At 43.0% G+C, this 19,872-nt stretch overlaps 1 protein-coding gene across 5 annotated transcripts in view; it reads right to left on the bottom strand.

The window, feature by feature from the left end:
* LOC119651982 (gamma-aminobutyric acid type B receptor subunit 1) overlaps window positions 1-19,872 on the bottom strand; it is a 768,875-nt gene that overhangs the window by 232,402 nt on the left and 516,601 nt on the right. For all 5 annotated transcript variants that reach the window (XM_038055893.1, XM_038055894.1, XM_038055896.1 and 2 more), the window contains exons 6-7: window positions 1,545-1,713; window positions 786-1,029 (exon numbers count right to left, since the gene is read on the bottom strand). In XM_038055893.1, coding sequence (XP_037911821.1) covers window positions 786-1,029; window positions 1,545-1,713 — 413 coding nt within the window. The remainder of the gene's footprint in view (window positions 1-785; window positions 1,030-1,544; window positions 1,714-19,872) is intronic.

Below are 19,872 nucleotides of genomic sequence, written 5' to 3'. Positions count from 1 at the left end.
GTGGAGTATAGGGTACCCACACAGTCAGATTGTGCTTCAGTTTCACTATCATCACACAGAGCGCGAGATCGAAACACAGTTACAGACAGTACTCTCACGAATTATACCAAATATTGACCTAGCTCCGCCGTTTTCTATACCGCTTCTATTTGGGTTGCTGCATTAACAGCCAACGGAATCAGAAAAAGCCTGCCGCACTCATTTACGATGTGTGCTCTGAGGGGATTAGCGGCTTTTGAACGATCTCCGACGAAGCGGCGTTAGTCATAGGCGATTTGATGGTGACCACCAGAAGGCGCAGAGCATGCAATATTCCTTCGCAGACACTTTGTGACGTGGATCACATACTATAGTCGGAAGATGGGTATCTAACAAACGTGCGAAAAGAGTTCCGTATCGTGAGAAGAGAATGGCGAACCATGGTCACATGGTCACATGGTCAACAGCACAGGCTAATGTAGGTAGTATAAGGGTGTAGCTTAATACGTAGGCGCGGATCTTCACTCCGCGGATAGTGCACGTGAGCGGTTGTGCTATCTTTCGAAAATTTCACATGAATGGCTAAGCCAAAAAAGGAAGTTACTTAAAGTAGCCTTTCGTCGAGTTCTGTACAGTCAGTACTTGGAATTTGGTACTTGGAATGAATTCCGTTAAATAATAAGAAGTCCTTGTTATTTTTAAAAAACCACTCGGGATCCAGCTTATATGTTATTAACTGTTTACATCAGAAGAATGAGTACATTTTAAATTGAAAAAACGTGCAATCATCTCAGTCCAAAACTTACCGAAACACCGAGGAATTGTGTCGAGTTCATGGCTGCGTATATTTCGTCTGCTATATCCTTATCCGTATACGTAAAATCCTTAAGGGAACGTCCACGTTCTTTCAGACGTTCCATTGTTTTATTAAATGCAAGCGCCACACTCCAAACGGCATCATAAGCCAGGGGGGCTTCTTGGTATCCCTCCGGATAACGATTGTGACTTATGTCATATCCTTCGTTGATGAGTGCCTCATTCAGACGTTGTCTGTTAATGTTGTTGCCATCATTGTTCACGCCGCCAGAAAAAAATCCGTTAAAGTGAGGGAAACAAGAGAAAATTCTTGATGAATACAGGTCGCAAAGAAACGAATAACGAACTACTATGACAAATAATGTTTCTTCCGGTGGCGACACATACGTGCAGGGGGATGATGTTGACATGACAAAGGTGGAAATGTTAACTTTTTGTGGACACATTAAGTGTTTGTCGTCATCATTAGATGACGGGATTATCGAAAGCTTTAATACGTCCAAAATATGGGCGCAAACCATGCGGAATTAAGGAATATGAGCAGCTTAAGTTCATGACAAAGAAGATTCTCCTTAAGTTACTTTGTTACATTCCATCCAATATGGACACATCATCTTTAAGCTCTTCCGGAGTATTTACTTCTGATCTACTAATTCAGTGCGTCCTTTTGTGTAATCATATCGTCATCTTTGTCATATCACTACCATATTTGCCTGTCGTTCGTATCTCATACTCATATCAAACAATACCTGAAATCCTCCGATGACATTCCCGATATTGTCTTCTGATGGTTATTCTGATTCCACATCAGTGCCTCGGTGGTAAGATGTCCTTCGGCCGCCTGTTTCATTTGTTCTCTCGTACACGAAATATTCTCATTTTCCAAATTCACTTCGTACCAGTTGTCCTCGTACCAACCTGTAAAAGGAAAAAAAGTGGGGCATTGTGAACGTAGATATGAATGTGTATGCACAAAATAGATTGGAGATATATTTTATGGTGGTAAGGCGAAAGACATTTCGAGTGAATAATTGAAATCAATAAACAATTGGGTAAATTGATTGAGTCAACTGTGTGTTTGTTGGCACGATTCCAAGGATAAAAGGTAATATCGGCTAGGGCCGTTTGCCTCGGGCAGAAGCGACATAGTCTAACATTGTCAGCCATTTGATTCCGTAACAATGGAGTTAGTTACTAATTTTCTTCGAAATGGAAGTTTGCAGGAATAACCAACGAGAAGGTTCGTGATCCTGGAGCTAACCCTGCTAGTCAGTAGCTAACTTACGCATCTTCATCAGAGCTAATGTGTGCTCAGTGATACTTACACCTAACGTAACGTCGACAGAGAGTCCGAGATAACAAGGGGAACTGCCAGAATAAATTGAATGCAATTTCTGCTCCAGACATTTCCTTAATTTCTCGCCAGCGCTGGACCAGAACCAGAAAACTTTTGCGTATTGAATGAATAATTTTTCTCTACCGTTCGAAACGGGATTAAAAACGAGATCGTCCTGGACTTTCGGCAGCTCAATTAAAAACGTTCTCCCTCTTTCATCAAAGGCAAACTTTGAACAATTGCTTGGCCTCCATTCTCGTCCTTCCTCCTCCTTGTTGAAAACTTAAAAATTGTGCCGCCTTTTCTTGATCCATTTATAAATTCAATGAGAAAAATACTTACTGGACCGTGAAATAATTAATGTTCTTGTAAGATAGGACGAAAATGAGAGCGAAGGAGATGAAGTGAACAGTTTTAAAGCCGATTTTGTCCAAGTTGGACATGAAAAATTTATTACGCTTGAAATAAATTTTCAATTTTATCCAAGGAATACTAAGCTAAGTAAAAGGAAACATAAAATTAGATGCGAAATCAGCAGGATTTCTCGCAGAGTCCTTATTGTGATACAATGGCGTCAATGCATGGTGGCATTGTAACACATTTGGGACAACAAGAAAGAAATGTTTCGGAAATTCGGGTATAGATTCGGAATTAAGTAGCAATGGAAAACCATTAAAAGAGTGTCCTCGTTCTTAAATGGCATTTTAAGTATCTGATTTTCGTAAAATAGATGGCGCTGGCTGTGTACGTGCCAAGTTTAAATTTAAATGAACTAGTTATAGATTCTATGGGGTTCGTGCTTCAAATGGAAATTCAGACTGGGAGGCAGGACATACTTAAATTATGTCTGCATGCAAATGACAGTCAATAAAATATAGCCTGGGCTATCAACTTTTCAATAGATTAGTGTCGGAGTTTGACTCCAATGGTGAAGGATCTCAAAATTGTCTAGTGACACTGATTGGTTTCGTAACGTTATTTGTTTGTCTTTTAGTCAAAAATACTACCCAGTTAACAACAGTAACTAGAGATAGTGCATTATCATATTGCTAAGGTGTAATAGAAAGAGCTATTGGTCAATCGCCCCCTTACATGAGGATGGACGATTCCTGAGCCTATATAACGACGAAATTTATGAACGATATCACGACGAGTGTCATATCAGCTGCGTATGAGTTCCGACGCCCTTCTAGTCACGGTTTGTGGATTGTGCGCAGGTGATTCTTCGTGAAGTGCGATAGTGTGGTGGTGTAAATGAGTGCACGTGAATTGCTTAAGTGTCTAACTTAAACCTTGTCAATATTAATAAAGAAGCGCGTCGAAAATGGTATGTCGAAGCGCAATGTGGACGATAGGTTTCTATTGCCCCAAGAATTGGATCCTGGCCCTAAAAAAATCCAACCTGCTGGGGATGGTGAAGCGTTATCGAGAGCCCTCGTATAGCCCCCGATATTGGGTCCAAATTGGAGCCTCACATTTCCAAGGAAGAAAAGGTCGTTGCGATGAGAAGACAGATCTACGAGCTCTCGAGGGCGCTGAAGAAGATGACGAGCCGGGATGAACGGCTCACATTTCTTTGAGGCATACCTCATGACGAACCGTCCACCCGCAGTTCGCTCTAAAAAAATAAACCACACTCGCTCAACAATGCACAGTCAACCTCCTCATCAAGCCAGTTCACCTACTCTGAAGATCCAAAGACCGGCTTCCATTACCTCCAATCAACTTCCAACAAATATTTCCATCATTCAACCTCAATCAACATCAGTGAACACTGATCCAAAAAAGAGTAAGTTAGGAGAATCCCTCCCCCCTCCCCCTCATTATTCGCGCGGAACCTGCTATAACCAAAACTGCTACAAACAAACTAATCTCAGCTATCCCAAACAACTTGACCCTAAAAAAAACTTCCGTCCACTCAATTCATGTGCTCGTATCATCCCTGGCAAAATAAAAATCGCGAAAAGAAGGGAACAATAATTTCTTTACGTACAGGTCGACGTACCAAGGTCAGTGAAACTAATTCTCCGTGAAATGAATTTTACGTACTTCGCTCAGGCGATCCTATCTCTACGAGATAACTAACGTCCGCCTATACGAGACGAGCACATCCCGTCGAAATGCAAAACCTTTGCACCTTTTCCTCGTTACCTTTTCCCCCAAATTACAGCAGTCCTAACTTCCGCCCGCCAAACTTAGTCCGTTCATCCTTCCAAACCTAGCCCCGTCCCCTTTACCACACTAACCCCTCAGGCCAGACCCTCTCAAACTTCTATCCTATGCATCCATAGCTAGGGATGCTACTCGCCCCCGATACGCTTTCAATCTAAACTCAGAGATCCATGCCTTCTTCAACACGTGCATCTTTCAACTTGCCGCCCAACTCAGCTCTTTCATCCCCATTATGGAAATCTCACAATCAAAAAGCGCCTAACGTTACTCTCCTACCTCTGTCAGATCTCCATCAACAATGTCTGGTAAGGTCATTCCGCTGAATATCAACTCAGTCAGCAGACAGAAACGTCACGTATTATCCAATTTCCTCTCCACTCATAAACCTGATTTCCTCTTCCTTAAGGAAACCAAACTGAATCCCAGACATAAGTTCTACATCCCCATTAACACCACATTCCGCTCCGACCGAACTTCCAGCAAAGGCGGAGGAACTGCCATCTTGGTAATAACTCCCCTTCAAACCCAACAAATTTACATTCCCGCCAAAATCTTTCCTTCCCTTCAGCGAACTGTAGCCTCTGTCTCCCCCAATCATACTTGATATTTCTCGCCAGTATCTATGGTTTTAACCAATCCTTTGGTCCAGCTGATATTACGCAAGTAGATCATCACCTCAAAACACACCCAGTAGCCCACAATAATCGCACCTCTTTCGTAACAGGTGGCAACCTGAACGCCAAACATAGTTAATGGTACAATACCGCCATGAACCAGAACGGCAATAGGTTGGCCAAACTGGCAAGCCCCTCCCACTCCCTCCAACTAACCCTCATTTCCACCAACCGACCGTCTTCCCACCGTCGGAACTTGTTATCCTACATCGACCTTTTCCTAGTAAGCAACAACTTTCTTACACTGTCCTATGGCACCACCACTCCTATTGACCTTCCAACCATCGGGGGCCTCAGTGACCACGATGGTATAATGCTGCTAGCCAACTTTTCAGAACAGTTAACGAAAACGCAACCCAAACTCCTTCCTAATTATGCGGCCACTAACTGGAAGCGTTCTACAAAAGTACACAGAAATTACGCAAGGTGTTTGCCGTCGTGCCATTCCTTCAAGACCACTAAACTACCAAGGTTTAATCACCCTCCCTCCCCGAATCCTTAACCTCATCAAGGAGAAAGCCACCCTGCATCGCCAACTCCACCGCCATAAATACTCCCCACAGCCACGTTAAAGTCCGTATATATCTCATACCCAATACATCCGATCCGAAATTCAATCCCTTCAGTGTTCAATATGTAAGCATGTCTCTCAACCACCATACGTACAGCCAACTACCGTGCAGCTGCCCTCGTCTAGCCAAACCCAGATTAGCCAGCTCCCTCCTGCAAAACACTGCTGAAATCTGAAATCCCATTCAAACCGTTGCCCCCCACATAGTACAATCCACTATAATATGCCACAACAACAAGAAATCCACCGGCCCTGACCTGATCCCGATCAATGTTCTAAAGAAATGTTCTAAGATTCTTAGTACCTTCTTATCCCAACTCTTCAATTCATGCATCCTTACAGCCCATTTTCCCATCTCCTGGAAAATACCCACAATGTTCCCATTCTTAAGAAGTAGAATCCTTCTGTTTCCCCGGACGACTACCGACAAATTTCTCTCGCCAACACCACATTCAAAATTCTTGAATATATCCTATACGACATCATCCTCTCCCACATCTCCAAAAACAATATCATACCTCCTTTCCAATTTGCTAATAAGCGTGTCCTTATCCTTAAAACAGACAAGCTCCAACCCGAACAACAATACCACTACCTGCCTCCTTGATATTCAGAAGGCCTTCCATTCCGTCTGGCACGAAAGCCTCATCTTTAAACTATGCAACTGCTTCAAAATTCACCCCACCTTTGCGGACTAATTCTTAGCTACATATCCAACCACTAATCTCAAGTCCACATTTCTGACTCAATATCCGATCCACATTCTCTTCTTGCAAGTACCCCACAAGAATCAGTCTTGTCAACTACCCTTTTCTCCCTCTACACTGCCAACATCCCTCTCAAACACCCTGCAAACACTCCCTACGCCATTAAAACCATTCAATGCGCAGACAACCAGATCCTGTAGACCGCATCCCGTAACATTCCAGCAGCTCAAATCAGACTTAACCTCTCCATGCAACCCCTAAATAAACGATGATCTAGCCCGGGATGATCTAACCTTATCTAGCATCCGTTGCAATTCGGAACCCTTGGGTAAATACATTCAGAACGCTGCAATCAGGGCAGGAGGAATATGTATATGAGCAAATAACGGACGTGAGGGGGACAGATCATTGGAAGAGCTATGTGGAGAGCTGATTCCAAATTTCGTAATGCCATCCCATGCCCCCAATATATCCCGCCCTTATACATCTGTTTGAAGATATGGCTAACGATATGAAGATACCCTCGAAAGTAGAGAGAACTCCATACACAATGACAATGGCAAGTGGTATCGAAACTCGTCGGCCAGTCTGTGATGTGAATTACATTGGATCTCATAGCCTCTACTATATTCAGGAAGATTGCGCTTGCCATCTTTCTAAATCTGGGGTCATTTGGTCACGGTCCATAACTCGGTAAGAGTCGTCCACCGGGTAAGGGAATATGAAGAAAGTCGACGATAACAAAAAGGAGTAGTATCGACGAATGCATCGCACCCTTGGTGACTGTGGGGCCTTCTTCCAATCACTGAGAACGATCAAAGACTTCTAGGAATTACAAATACGGACAAATAGAACGGAACAGTTCCGCTGGTTGACCAGATCTTATGCAGCTGAAGAGGGGGATAAGGAGCTGACTTCTAAGGTCCTTTACAGAAACTTCGAAACACTGGAGACCATGTGTTTTATGGTAACGAAGCCATTATGATTTGTAGCACTTTTCATGGCGACCCCATGCTCATCAATGTTTGTGGTCCAACTGTAAAGACAGTGTTCAGCAGGAGATCGTAGCAGAAACAACAGTCTGAATCCAAGTCGTGGTAGTTGTTTCCGAAGCAGAAGAAAATTCGGAAAGTTCAAATTACTAGTCTATATCGATTTTAGCCCCTTATACAAGAATCAGGAAATTTGTGAATTTCAAACCCCCAGCTCACAGAAGAATATTTCAGCGAAGCATTGACATCCCGTGTTGACAGGGGGGTGGAGCTAACCCCACCCACCTCCGGAGACGCCTAGCTATTGCAAAACCACTCTGACAATAGAAATTAAATAATTAGCACCAACGAATTGTTTTCTCCTATGTCTTAAATTCTTTTGAGAAAAGATGGAAGTGGGACGAAATGTTATGGTTAATTAAAAAGAGTTTTGTTTGAATTTTTTTTCGATTTAACTAGAAGAAAACAGTATTGTTAATCTGAAAGCCTCTTGATGCTCCACCAAATAATTCACCCTTGAATTTACAACGTAGTGTCAAAAAGCATATGAGTGAAAGCTATTTGCACGATCATGAACATGATCTGAACACCATAGTGCTTTGTCTGCTTCCACGCATTTCATCATCATCATCATCAATGGCGCAACAACCGATATCCGGTCTAGGCCTGCCTTAATAAAGAACTCCAGAGATCCCGATTTTGCGCCGAGGTCCACCAATTCGATATCCCTAAAAGCTGTCTGGCGTCCTGACCTATGCAAGCGCTCCATCTTAGGAAGGGTCTGATTCGTCTTCCTTTCCTACCATAGATATTGCCCTTATAGACTTTCCGGGCTGGATGATCCTCATCCATACGGACTAAGTGGGTAATTGGTCGCCTCCATATTTAACCAATTCGGCTGTAATTCCATCGACTCCTGGCGACTTATAGTTTTTAAGCCGATGAATTGCACGGACTGCTTCTCCAATACTTGGTGGTAGCAGTATTTGTCCGTCGTCTTCAGTTGGCGGGATCTACAACTCGCCGATGATGATTTGGTTGTTCAGTAGCTCATCAAAGTACTCAACCTTTGTATAGCCAGCATGAGCAGCGAGGTGCATACGGCTTCATCCTGCTAACTTGTTGGTAAAACTTCCGCGCCTGGTGCGATTGCTCCCTGTACTTTTCTAGTTCACAGACTTGTTGGTTTTCCCAGGCTACCTTTTTCCGTCTGTGAAGTCGCTTCTCCGCTCGACGGAGTCTCTGCGCGTGCCCGCGTTCTTTGAGAATTCAACATTATTCGGTATGCAGCATTCTTCCATTCCATTCCTAGCTTACATTCATCGTCAAACTAGCCGTTCCGACTATTTTTGAAAATCATTTGTTGATGCTTCATCTCCAGGATCTCTATTCCATTCATCCATCCATTTCCCTCTTATAGGTGTTGCGGAAGGCTGTGTTGTGGATGGTTTCAGCGTTAACTCTCATCTGATTGTCAGAGGGGATTCTGGGTGGTGTTGTTATTCGAGCTCGAAACACCCTGCCAACAAGATGTGATGTGAGTCTATAATAGCCCTCCTATATGTCCTGACATTCATCAAGGCTGAGAGGTGACGGAGTTCAATCAACACGTGGTCAATTTAGTTGAAAGTGGTCCCGTCTAGAGAGGCCCATGTATGTTTGTGGACCGCTTTCCGCGCAAACCAGGAACTTCCAAGAACCATTTCATGTGAATTGAATGGTCCGCAGTCCGTGATCATTTTTATTTTGGTGTAAGCTATGGGAGCTAACATATCGCCCGAATACGGGCTCCTTCACTACCTGGCTATTAAAATCTCCAAGTATGATTTTGATATCATATCTGGGACAGGCTTCGAGGGTTCTTTCTACTGCCTTGTAGAAGGTGTCCTCCTTCGACTCTGCAGTCCCCTCTGTAGGGGCGTGAACGTTAAAGAGGCTTATATTTCTAAACTTGCCTCGCAAGCGCAGAGTGCATAGCCGTTCGCTTATGTTTTCAAAGCCGATAACAGTAGGTTTCATGGTTTACTGGATGGCCACTGTAATATATGGTATAGGGACTCTTCTCCAGGAAACCAGTCCCTGTCCAACACATCTCCTGTAACGCTGTTTCATCAGCCCTATATTGGGACAGGGTGTCGGCTAGCTGCTCAGCAGCTTCATCTCTGTACAGGGAGCACACGTTCAATGAGAAAATGCGCAAATCGTTATTCCTTTGTCGTTGCCGGGTTCGTCGTTGTGTAATCCGTCCAGTCCGAGGCTCCTATTGTGGCTTCGTAACAAGTTGTTTTCAGTGTAGGGCTGTCAGCCTACCCAACCCCCAACCTAAAGGATCCGTTGGTACAATTTGTCCCATTTTTAGGCGTGGGGGATTCGCCTTCATCCTTCTCCGTCTGCAGTTTTTCATTGAGAAAGAGCTCCGAGCGGTCCCCACGTGGAGGTGGAGATAGGGTTTGATAGTAGAGCTGTTGGTGTTTGTTCCGCAGATGTTTCCCAGGTTTTATACTCCGTGGTGGGTACCAATTCACGTTTCGCCCTGGGACCTATACTACCCTTTCACCAAATTTGCATTTGGTAATCCACTTCACTGTTTTTGTTGCATGAACCCCTCTGCTTAGGGCTAATACTCAATTTTTAAAAAGTAGGCTACTTGCAGTTTCGTCCAGGACAGAACACGCACCTGAGATGCAGCTACAGACACTACTTCATTTTTTAGTGCTAAAGATATAGATATAAGATATAGCTATTATTATAAGTAACTATTTGCCACTAATTCATAATGAAGTTACTATGAAGTGAAAGTATTGGTTAATAATGGGTAATTGTACCACGTTATCTAGGCGTAAAAATCCTTATCTGGGGCTTATCCCCGTTTTCAAAATATCTTGAGGGTTTAAAAATCGTCAAACTTATCAGCAAGTGCTGACTTATAAGAAAAACAAATTCAGCGTATCATTTACTGCGAAGGATCCTCCGGATGTGTAACTGTTTTGAAATTAAGATAATTCAACCCGGATTAATTTTTCGGGACAAATCTCCTTCTCAACAGGGAAAATAAAAGGACGCATGCAGTGTAACCAGATATTTTAAAAATGAAAATCGCGAAGCTCATCTCACTTTACTCTTGCCATCTATCTATACTCGCTGGGGATTACGAAAATCACAATGAATCCTGTTCTATCAAAACAGCCAAAATATTGCGCCCTGAAACCATTGGAGAAACATCAAACACAAGCCTTCTTATAAATTAATTGAAAACATTTCGCAGAGCCTGAAGCGTTTAAATTTACTTTCCTGAACACTCAACCTTTATCTAAGAGTGTGGGATGAAATGGAGGCTGTTGTCGTTGGACGAAGGATGCTGTTAATACAGTTGTGTTTATTCTTAAAACAACTTGACTTATTGGCAGGAGAGCATTGGCACGGGGACTCCTAAGAATAAGTCTTTATTGGAACGGATTCGATACTATTTACTGGGAAATGATAGGGGGAAGGAAAGTGAAGTAGAAATAAAGTATTTTTGAGTTTGTCGTGTAAAACTGTCTCCAGAAGCTAACTTAAAATATCTCCATTTGCGGCACCAATTCCGTTGTGTGTAGGGAGTTTGAAAAGGTCACTTCTCTTTCATCTTTTTGGAATCAGCTCATTTTACAGTAAAATACATTTAGGGGAAATGAAATTTCATCAAGCTTGGGTTGGAGTAAATACACCATGAGATACGGGTACCTCTTGTGACGTAGTATAATCCTGAAAAACCAGAATCAAAGCGATTTCGAGATGAAATTTTCTTGTGATTATTACAACGAATTCCGTTAACTTCAGTAATTTTTCTTTCTTCCTAGTTTAAGCGCCACCATTGCTGGTTCTACTATTTTCAAGTGTACTTTCTTTTTTAGAAGGTGTTTAGAAAACGCGCGCAAATGCCTATACCAGTAATGTTCATTTTGTATTATAGGCAATTGAAAATAAAACGCCAACTAGGTAAGATGCAAGTTGCCTTTTCATACCAGCCTTGTCGATCCGCTGAACAATTAATCAGGTGACGGTAAATTAGCTGCTTCCTTGTACCTATACACAGACACATTGGTGACCGCGGCGGGGTGCATCACTAGAATCATTCCGTCAGCATCATGGAATAATTGACGGTTCAGCAGAGTTCCCTCGAGAAGGAAGTTGAAAATTTGATTGTCAATTTCAAGAAATCTGCTGTTGAGCAACGTACCATTGACTTACCATTGAACGAAATTAGAAAAACTGGGGGAGCAGTGCATCAACTCAAACCTCTCTCCATACATCGATCGGAAGAACAAGATCAAGTCAAATCAATGTATGAAGCCTGCAACTTCGAATCTTCATCATCGAAAGGCTTCAAGCAGTTCTACAGGCCGTCGTCGATTCCGACGAGAAGAAGACAAACGTCAACGAGCCACCACCTCAGTCCCTGGAAAACAAATACCTCCTTCAACAACGATGTAACGTGGCTGCCCAGTTATGGAAGCCGGAATTTTGCCAGGGAGCTCTGCGAAGTCAAGTTCAAAACCAAATAGAAAAAAAATTGGGTCGCTGATCAGCAACAACTACAAACCACTATTTGCCATATGAAGCATTTGCTCCGCGGGAATGGTAGTTGAAATCCGCAGCTTAGGTAATCCCCGAATCAAGGCGCCAACATCCCGAAATACTCATTTCCAAGTTCCATGGGGACTACTTGCAACGGCCCCAGTTCCATGTCCTGTTCAGGCAATCGTTCACTTCCACGTTATTAGCAATTACTTAAAGTTTAAAGCAATTTGAAGAGTGAGGTCGAGTGCCTCAGCTTTCTCAATCTCAATGCTTCTTTCCTAGCACCCCATGACACAACCGAGGACTGCCTGTTGACCTTGGAAAACATCCACGTTTCGGTTAACGCCTGGAATCGAATTTTGGTATAACGTAAACACGTGGAGCTTGAGGTTAAGAGGGGGGAGGTTAAGGGCTGCATATTGCTCCATGAATGCTTCCAGACAATAACGCTCTTGACGGAAGTTGCCCCTTGCCGAGAGCTGCTAAATTCCGACTACCGGGTAAATTTGGTTTCAGAGAACATAACCAAACGCCTGGAGCCAAAACGGATCATCATCAGCGGAGTCGTTGCGAAAAAGATATTTATCACATAAATTACAGTCGTCAATCATAGGCTATTGTCATGGACAAAGTTACTACGCCTCTGTCTTCCTGGCTCTTTAAACCCGCCAATCGGCCAATATTTGGAAATATTGTTAAGGCCTATCCAACTTTCTATAAGCCGTCTCAAATCGACCCACTAATTGGCGTCAAATTCTATATGGAGCTTCTTTCGGTGAGACAAATCAAACTTGACAACAACCTGAAATACCAGGGCTGCACGATCAGATCAAGGACCCCAAAATATCCAAATCAGCCGCTACAGAAGAGAAACCCTTCTGCTCATATGTCCCTTATTGCCAATGGTTACATCACCTGCGGTGGCTTTAACTATATTCAATACCTAGGAAGTAATTCGCATCATCTCCGACCATTGGAACTTAGTATACTACGACATGCTGACCTACAAACGAGAAATCTCACTTTTCGGGCAAGGAATGCTTACCTCACGACGAATATGTGAACTTCATAAGTCACAGGACACCTGCGCACCACCAATCAAACATTTCAAGCAAAACCTAACACCCGTAAGCCGCATCGCATAAGATCTCTCTTCGACTTCGTCCAAAACAATGCTCTTAGTCCGTTCGAGATGCAAGATCCGAATCACCCCAAAGCAGACGTCACGAACCATCGAGGAACTGAAGGATAACGAGAATCTTTTAGGCTGGCTTATAAAGAGTCAGACAACGATAACTGATACCACCCTAAACTTTATTAGAGAGAGATCAAATTGTATAAACAACTTGCGGAGTATAAGCAGTCCATATAATGGTTAAACAAAAATACCTTCAAAATGTCCAACGAATTCCAGGACCAGCTCTTTACTATAATGTTTTTATTTTAGTTTTTAATGTTTATGTTGTTATATATTATATAAAGTTCTTTGTATATTCCTACCCTTGATTACTATTGTGGAAGAAGTCGAAAGTAGAAATTAGAAAAGAAAAAAATAATTTTGTCAGAGAGTCAAAGGAAAAGAAGCAGGACGAGTGCCACCATTTGGGGGCGGCAGCATGGTTCCATTAGCTTGAGGTACAATTTGATCTAGCCTTTTCACCACAGGCTCTTCGGTCTGGACGAAGGGACAATTAAACTTCTTTCCGCCGTGTTCGCGGACTGCTCATAGCAGAGGTTGAAGGAGCAGCTTATTAGGCACCTGTAAGTGAGTGACAAGGATAAACTAAATCACCTGGTGATAGAGCTAGCGCTTGGTAACCATCCGGTAACCCAACTGCTGCGCGAAATGAAGCAATTGGGTGGCGACAAAGTCGGCATCGAGCTGCTAGAGTCTTTGTGGCTGCAGAGACTTGGCAAGAGCACACCAGCCATCCCGACATGCGTAAATTCGGGGTTTTTAAACACATTGGCAGAGACAGCCGGTGTTTTGTATTCGGGAGATAGGACTAGATCACGGTCTAGATCCGTGTTTCGAAAAGGTCGATTGAGTAGTACATAGATACTCAGAAACCTCGACAAGTACCGGAACGTGTTGATATCACCGATATTTGCGAAAAAGGTAACGAAATGTACCTGCACTTTCTCGAAATTACTAACTGTACGCCAAAAACAATTTCTATCGTTTTGAAAGACGTTGCTGGCCCAAGCATTCTTCAAAAATACCGCCACATTACTACCTAACTAAGTCTCTCTGAGCCCGTTAAGCATGACGTTCGCCACCACATCAATACTACTAGTTCTCCTATCTTTTCTAAGGTGCATCCTCTACCATTACAAAAGCTCGCGGTTGCGCAGAGAGACCTTAAAGAACTTCTAATGTAGGGTATTTGCAGACTTTGAATCAGCCGTTTGCCACTTCACTCTTTCGCGACTTTTCGCACCCTACCGCAAATTGCCGTATTTTATCGATCTTGGACTTAGCTAACGTCAAGGAATATCAACAAATCCCTGGAGCTCCCGAAGATATTCCGAAAACGAGTTTTACATTGTGAAATGCGGCGAAATTCATCCACTCTATGCTGCGAAACTTCCAGTTTTGTTTCGTTTATTTGGATGATATTCTGGTTGCTTCTTCCTCTGAGTCCCAGCATTTACACCCCCTTAAGTGCATTTTTCAATGACCCCTTGTGACCGGTCTAGCATTCAACTTTGAAAAGTGCAAATTCTTACAATTCCAGGTGAGATTCCCCAGTCAAGTGATTAACTCTGAATCCTTCCAGTCGGACCCAGTCAAAGGGATTGCGAGCCTCTGACACCATCGCGTCGTTTCTTGCCAAGGCCGCCCACCATCAATCGATTCTGAGCTGTCTTAACCAAACTACAAAAGACCCCCAGACATTTGAGAAAACCAAACAACAACTGGTGGAACCTTCACTTCTGGCATTCCCTCCTTCTGACATTGCCGTAGGTGCTGTCTTCCAACAAAAGGTGAAATAAATTCAGCAGCCGTTGATTTTCTTTTCCAAGCAGCTGAACCCCACTCAAGGGAACTACGGTATTTCCTATCGTGAATTGTTAACCACGTACCTCGCTAGAAAATATGCCCAGTATTCCATTGGCAATAGGCCATTCACAGTGTTCATTGACCAAAAGCCTTTACCTTTACTTTGAAGCAGAAACCCGACAAAGCGTCCCCTCGTTAATTTTGATACACGACTAGATTCTGTAAAAAGAAATTTACACCCCCTTTTCACATTTATGGGGAGCCCACCTTAAACACAATGCAAAATGATGCCACCCGTTGTATGTGAAGGGATTCACAAACCATACGTTCTCACCAAATGACAACCAGATGACAATTGGTTTGGCCGTTTTCGAAGAAATCAGCTGCAACAGTCAGACAGAAGAAGAACATGTGCCCATCGCCGGTAGGTATCACGATATTGGGCGCGCAACCAGCTAGCGAGAGTGCTATAGGAGAGGCGTTTATAAATGTAAACGACCCTTTTAAGCGCAGCGCTCGGATAGTAAGATCGTCGACAAGAACAAACGAAGCTGATCAGAAACTGGAGCAAAGACCCGCTGGCAACGACAAGAAAAATCAAACATTAGGTAGGGCAAATAATGCAAACGATGCAGACAAAGACGCCTTTGCAAAGTTGGGTACACTCGTATCAGTGCTCATGAAGTTTGTGGGTCGCCGACGTGAGATAAGGTGCAAGATAAGAAAACGAACAACAGATGCAAGAAGCATTAAAACCCCGTAAACAGTACAGAGGCGAAAGGCTACCTAAGCACCTCGACCCTACCACCGACTCTACTTGGACTAAAGTAGAGAAAAAAGCAAGATTACAAAAAGATGCAACCAGATGCATTGATTATAACATCAACATGGGCTGACCTACGCGGAAATACTACGAAAGGTCTAGAGTGCTTACATGAACCGCGCTGAAGGGAAAATAGAAACATTCTTAGGTGAAGCAGCGGAGGTAAAAATGAGTTAGGATTCAATTACGATTGAAAGCAAAAACTTAGACGAGATCACCACAAAGGTAGAGATCTGTCAGGCCCTAAAGTCAGAGCTCGATATAAATCCAGTAGATGAGTCCAATGTGATAAGATAACGAAATGCATACGCTGCTACAATGGACCTCCCAATCGAAGCGGCGAAAAAAAAGCTGTTGCTATTGGCGAAATTCGCATCGATTGGGTTAGCTGTTGGCTAAGAGAACAGATATCACCTAAGTCGAGCTTCAGTGCCTGGAATTTGAACACATTGCGAGAAAATGCTCGAGCAAATGTGATAGATCTAAGTTGGGCCGAAAATGCGGACAGGAAGGTTATATTGCCAAGTTCTGTAAAAGCAACAAAACTGGAGTGGCGGGTTGGACGTTCAAGAAATTTGACAAGCAAATTTTTCAAGCAATACTATTGCAGGAAATGATGCTGAAGGGAAAAGCAGAAGAAAAGAAAAAGCATTTCAGGCAACCATTTCAAAGTAAAACCGAACACTTCAAGAGGTTTTACAAAGAAGCAGACTCTAATCCATGAGGAGGCGTCTAAAAAGCAGTTATGGCATCAATCAAGGAGAAACACCTGATTTGCTACAAGATATCATTAGCACCCTTTTCCCACCAGTGAATTCCCCAAGTGAATCGTCAATCGAACCTAACCACAGGTAGATCCCGATGAAATTCCCGCGGTAGCCCCAGAACAGCACTTGATGCCGCGAAGAAGATTGGCGAAAATAAAACTGCAGGCTACGACGGCACCCCGAGTAAGGCCCTGCTAGTAACAGTCAAGATATTTTGAAATTGGCTCGCACAAATATTCACAGGGTGTTTCAAAGAGCGAATTTTCCCGGAAAAGTGGAAGGATTTCCGAAGGCAAATAAGATCGTGGGCAATCCTTCGTCTTATATATATGCGTCTTATATATTATATATATGTCTATTAAACGGGTTCAGCAAACTATTCGATCGAGTTTATACCGATCACCGAAAGGTAGGGTGGCCTCTCGGTTAGGCAACTCGGATTCCGAAAGGCGAAATCTACTATCGATGTAATCACTACAGTGACGAAAATTGCGGAAGCAGCGATGGAGGCCTACAAATTCTACGCTATAATTGGGCTTTGGTCCTGGTGCGCATCGCCATAGATTTTCTCCGTGAGAGACTGTTGTGTTACCATTGGGATTGAGGACCTAAGATACATCCAACAACCTGTGGGGTTCCACAAGAATCGGTCATTGGCTCTCTTCTGTGGATAAAAGTCTACAATGGAATTTTCAGTTTACAGCTCCCCAAATGGGTGAATGTCATTGGCTTTGCAGATGATACCGGAGTGACTATCGTGGCACAAGACAACTAGGAGATTGAGATTTTGACAAACCAAGCAATTCGAGAAATCAGATCCTGGTTAGAAAGCCCTGGTCTGGCGCCCGCTGAGCATAAAATGGAGATAGTTCTAATCACCAAACGCAGGAAGCAAACGTCGATTAAGATTGGCGAAGAAACCAGACACCTCCAATCAGTGCTCAAATATTTGGGAGTTAAGGTCGACGAAAAGTTAAACTTCAACCCACATCTTCAAACTTCAGCAACAAAAGCATCCGGAGATACAGCATTATTGGCAACGCTATCACCCTATCTCTCGAGTCATTAGCTCGATTTTGCTTTACGCAGCTCCTGCCTAGGCCTCGGCATTGGAACATAATACAAATTGGAAAAAGATTGCATGCCCATACCGACTAAGTGCACTGCGGACATTGTGCGCTTACACTACATCAGACAAAGCAGCATGCGTGATAGCAGGCATGGTTCCATCGACATTTTAGGGAACCAGGGTCTACCCTTGATTCAGCATAGGCAATCGACGAATCTTACACCTATCGTCGACAGTTGGCACAAACTGAAACAATACTGGAGTGACAGAAGAAATGGGACGATCCTCTTAAAGGACGCTAGACGCCGGGGAGGTTAACTTCGAACTGACCCAATTCCCAAGTGGACACGAGATATCTTTATCGTTTTTGGCGTGATATCACCCCATTTCACCCGAGATGTGATAAGAATGTGGAACGCATAGTTTTTAACTGTCCGAGATTCGGCGCACACACGGTGGAGGCAAAAATTGTCGCCTGGGCTGCGGTTGTCATCCGAAAATATCGTGGATCGCATGCTAGTCTCTAGAACATCTTGGAGGCCGGTGGCAAAACTAAAGCGGTTCACAATATGCTTAGGAAAGAGGGACTTAGGAGGAAGATGATAAGTACCAATACGAACCGAACTGGTCCTGTCCCGTGAGGTAATACCGAAATGGAAGTCCGGTGATGTATGCGAAGAGAAGGAGGGGGCTTTAGTGAGTGAAAGTCTGACATAACCGTGTAGCAGGAGCCAACGATGGGTATTGAACCTGTAAATCACCCTACGGCAACAAAAGGCAGACAGACGGGAAAACAGGCATCGAATCGATTCTAATAAGGTTTCGTCTTTCACAGAACCTTAAAATGGGAATCTCTACTTAAGGCATCACTCATGTAAATTTTATTCCGGAAGAACCAATTACAAAAGGCTATCCCGGCGCTGCCTCCATATATCCTTTAACATCAATCACCGATTATGAAATGGAATTGAATGAAACGAAAAACACGTTTTTGATATTGTGAGATGGTGTCCTAGTACTCAACGTAGTTCACTTTTTACTAGATTCATGTTAGAAGTGACAAATAGAAGCAATTATAAAAGCTCTCAAAGTCATACATTCCAGGAAATATGCGTTCTAGCAATCAATCAATTGAATATTCTGCAGCGAAAAACAAATTTCAATTTGGAATACAACTGAATCGAATGGTGATTCAATGCTTTCATAAAATTTGAATAAATAGCTGCACACCATGTTGTGCTTGATTTGACTGTAACTCGACTGGCAGAGGGAGGAGAAATATGGGTTGTTCGTGCCAAAATATTTTATCGAGACAAGCGAAAATATTTTAAAATTGTTCGAAGATTTGATCGCCAGTTCGATACAAGTTTCACAGATATTTCTCAGTTAAGATTTTGTGGGTGATCCCATTATATAACTTTAATATTATAACATGATAACATAACATAGGGGATGATCGAATCTAAGGAAAATTGAACTCTAAATATGTACGTATTAGCTGACTCCTGTTCACTTTTTGTGGAGTACAAGATATCCACGTAGTTTCTTTTTGGCATTGTTGTATTCAATTTCATTATCGTAACACTTAATAAATTAAAAGAGGCACGAAGGCGGCTACGGGTTCGTACCAGGGAAGAGGTAACTCATCAGATGCTACCTCACCTGTGCCCTGAGAGCAGCGTGACCGAAGCGGCTCATAGGTGTTATAATTTGCAAAACACACCAGAGATGCAAATTATATCCAACGTAAATTCACCCCCAGTTCAGACAGACAGGCAGAGGTGAGGCAGCGTCTGATGGCTTACTTCTGCCCTGGAAGGACACCGTAGCCGTCTTCGTCCGTCTTTTAATTTTTAACTTTGGGTGTTAAACCCTAAACAAGGAGTCTGTGGGTTAAGTTACTCTCCATTTGGTGCGGTTTGACATCAAGTGGATGCGGACTTAGAATTCCCCAATCCTTAAACAAACATTTTCTAACCCTTACTTCTGTGCAAGTTATAAGCTCACAGCAGGAGACATGGCGAAGATAATACAAACACCCATCACGGACAAGGATTCGAACCCGGGATAGCCGGTAGTTACCTCTCAACCAATTCGTCCATCGATATGCGAATTGACTTATCCGTATTCTATATTACCAAAAGTGAAAACATTAGTGAAACGAATAAAATCAAATTTATTTGAATTAGAGCCTTCTTCCAGCTGACGCTAGCTTTTATCCTCATCCCTTTTATCCTCATGTGTTACATAATACAACTGTAAATCGTAATCATCGCCCTTCCCTCAACTTGCATTCCTCTCACTGCCATAGCCGAGTAAAATCTGAACGAGAGTCATTCTATCGTCACATCTCAGAATTTACGACTTAGTGGGTAAGATACCCAGCGATATCTTCAGACTGC

Source organism: Hermetia illucens, chromosome 3, assembly GCF_905115235.1.
Source record: "Hermetia illucens chromosome 3, iHerIll2.2.curated.20191125, whole genome shotgun sequence".
Taxonomy (NCBI): Eukaryota; Metazoa; Arthropoda; class Insecta; order Diptera; family Stratiomyidae; genus Hermetia; species Hermetia illucens.
Note: the sequence above shows the minus strand (reverse complement) of the source record. Positions and strands in the feature narration are given on the sequence as shown.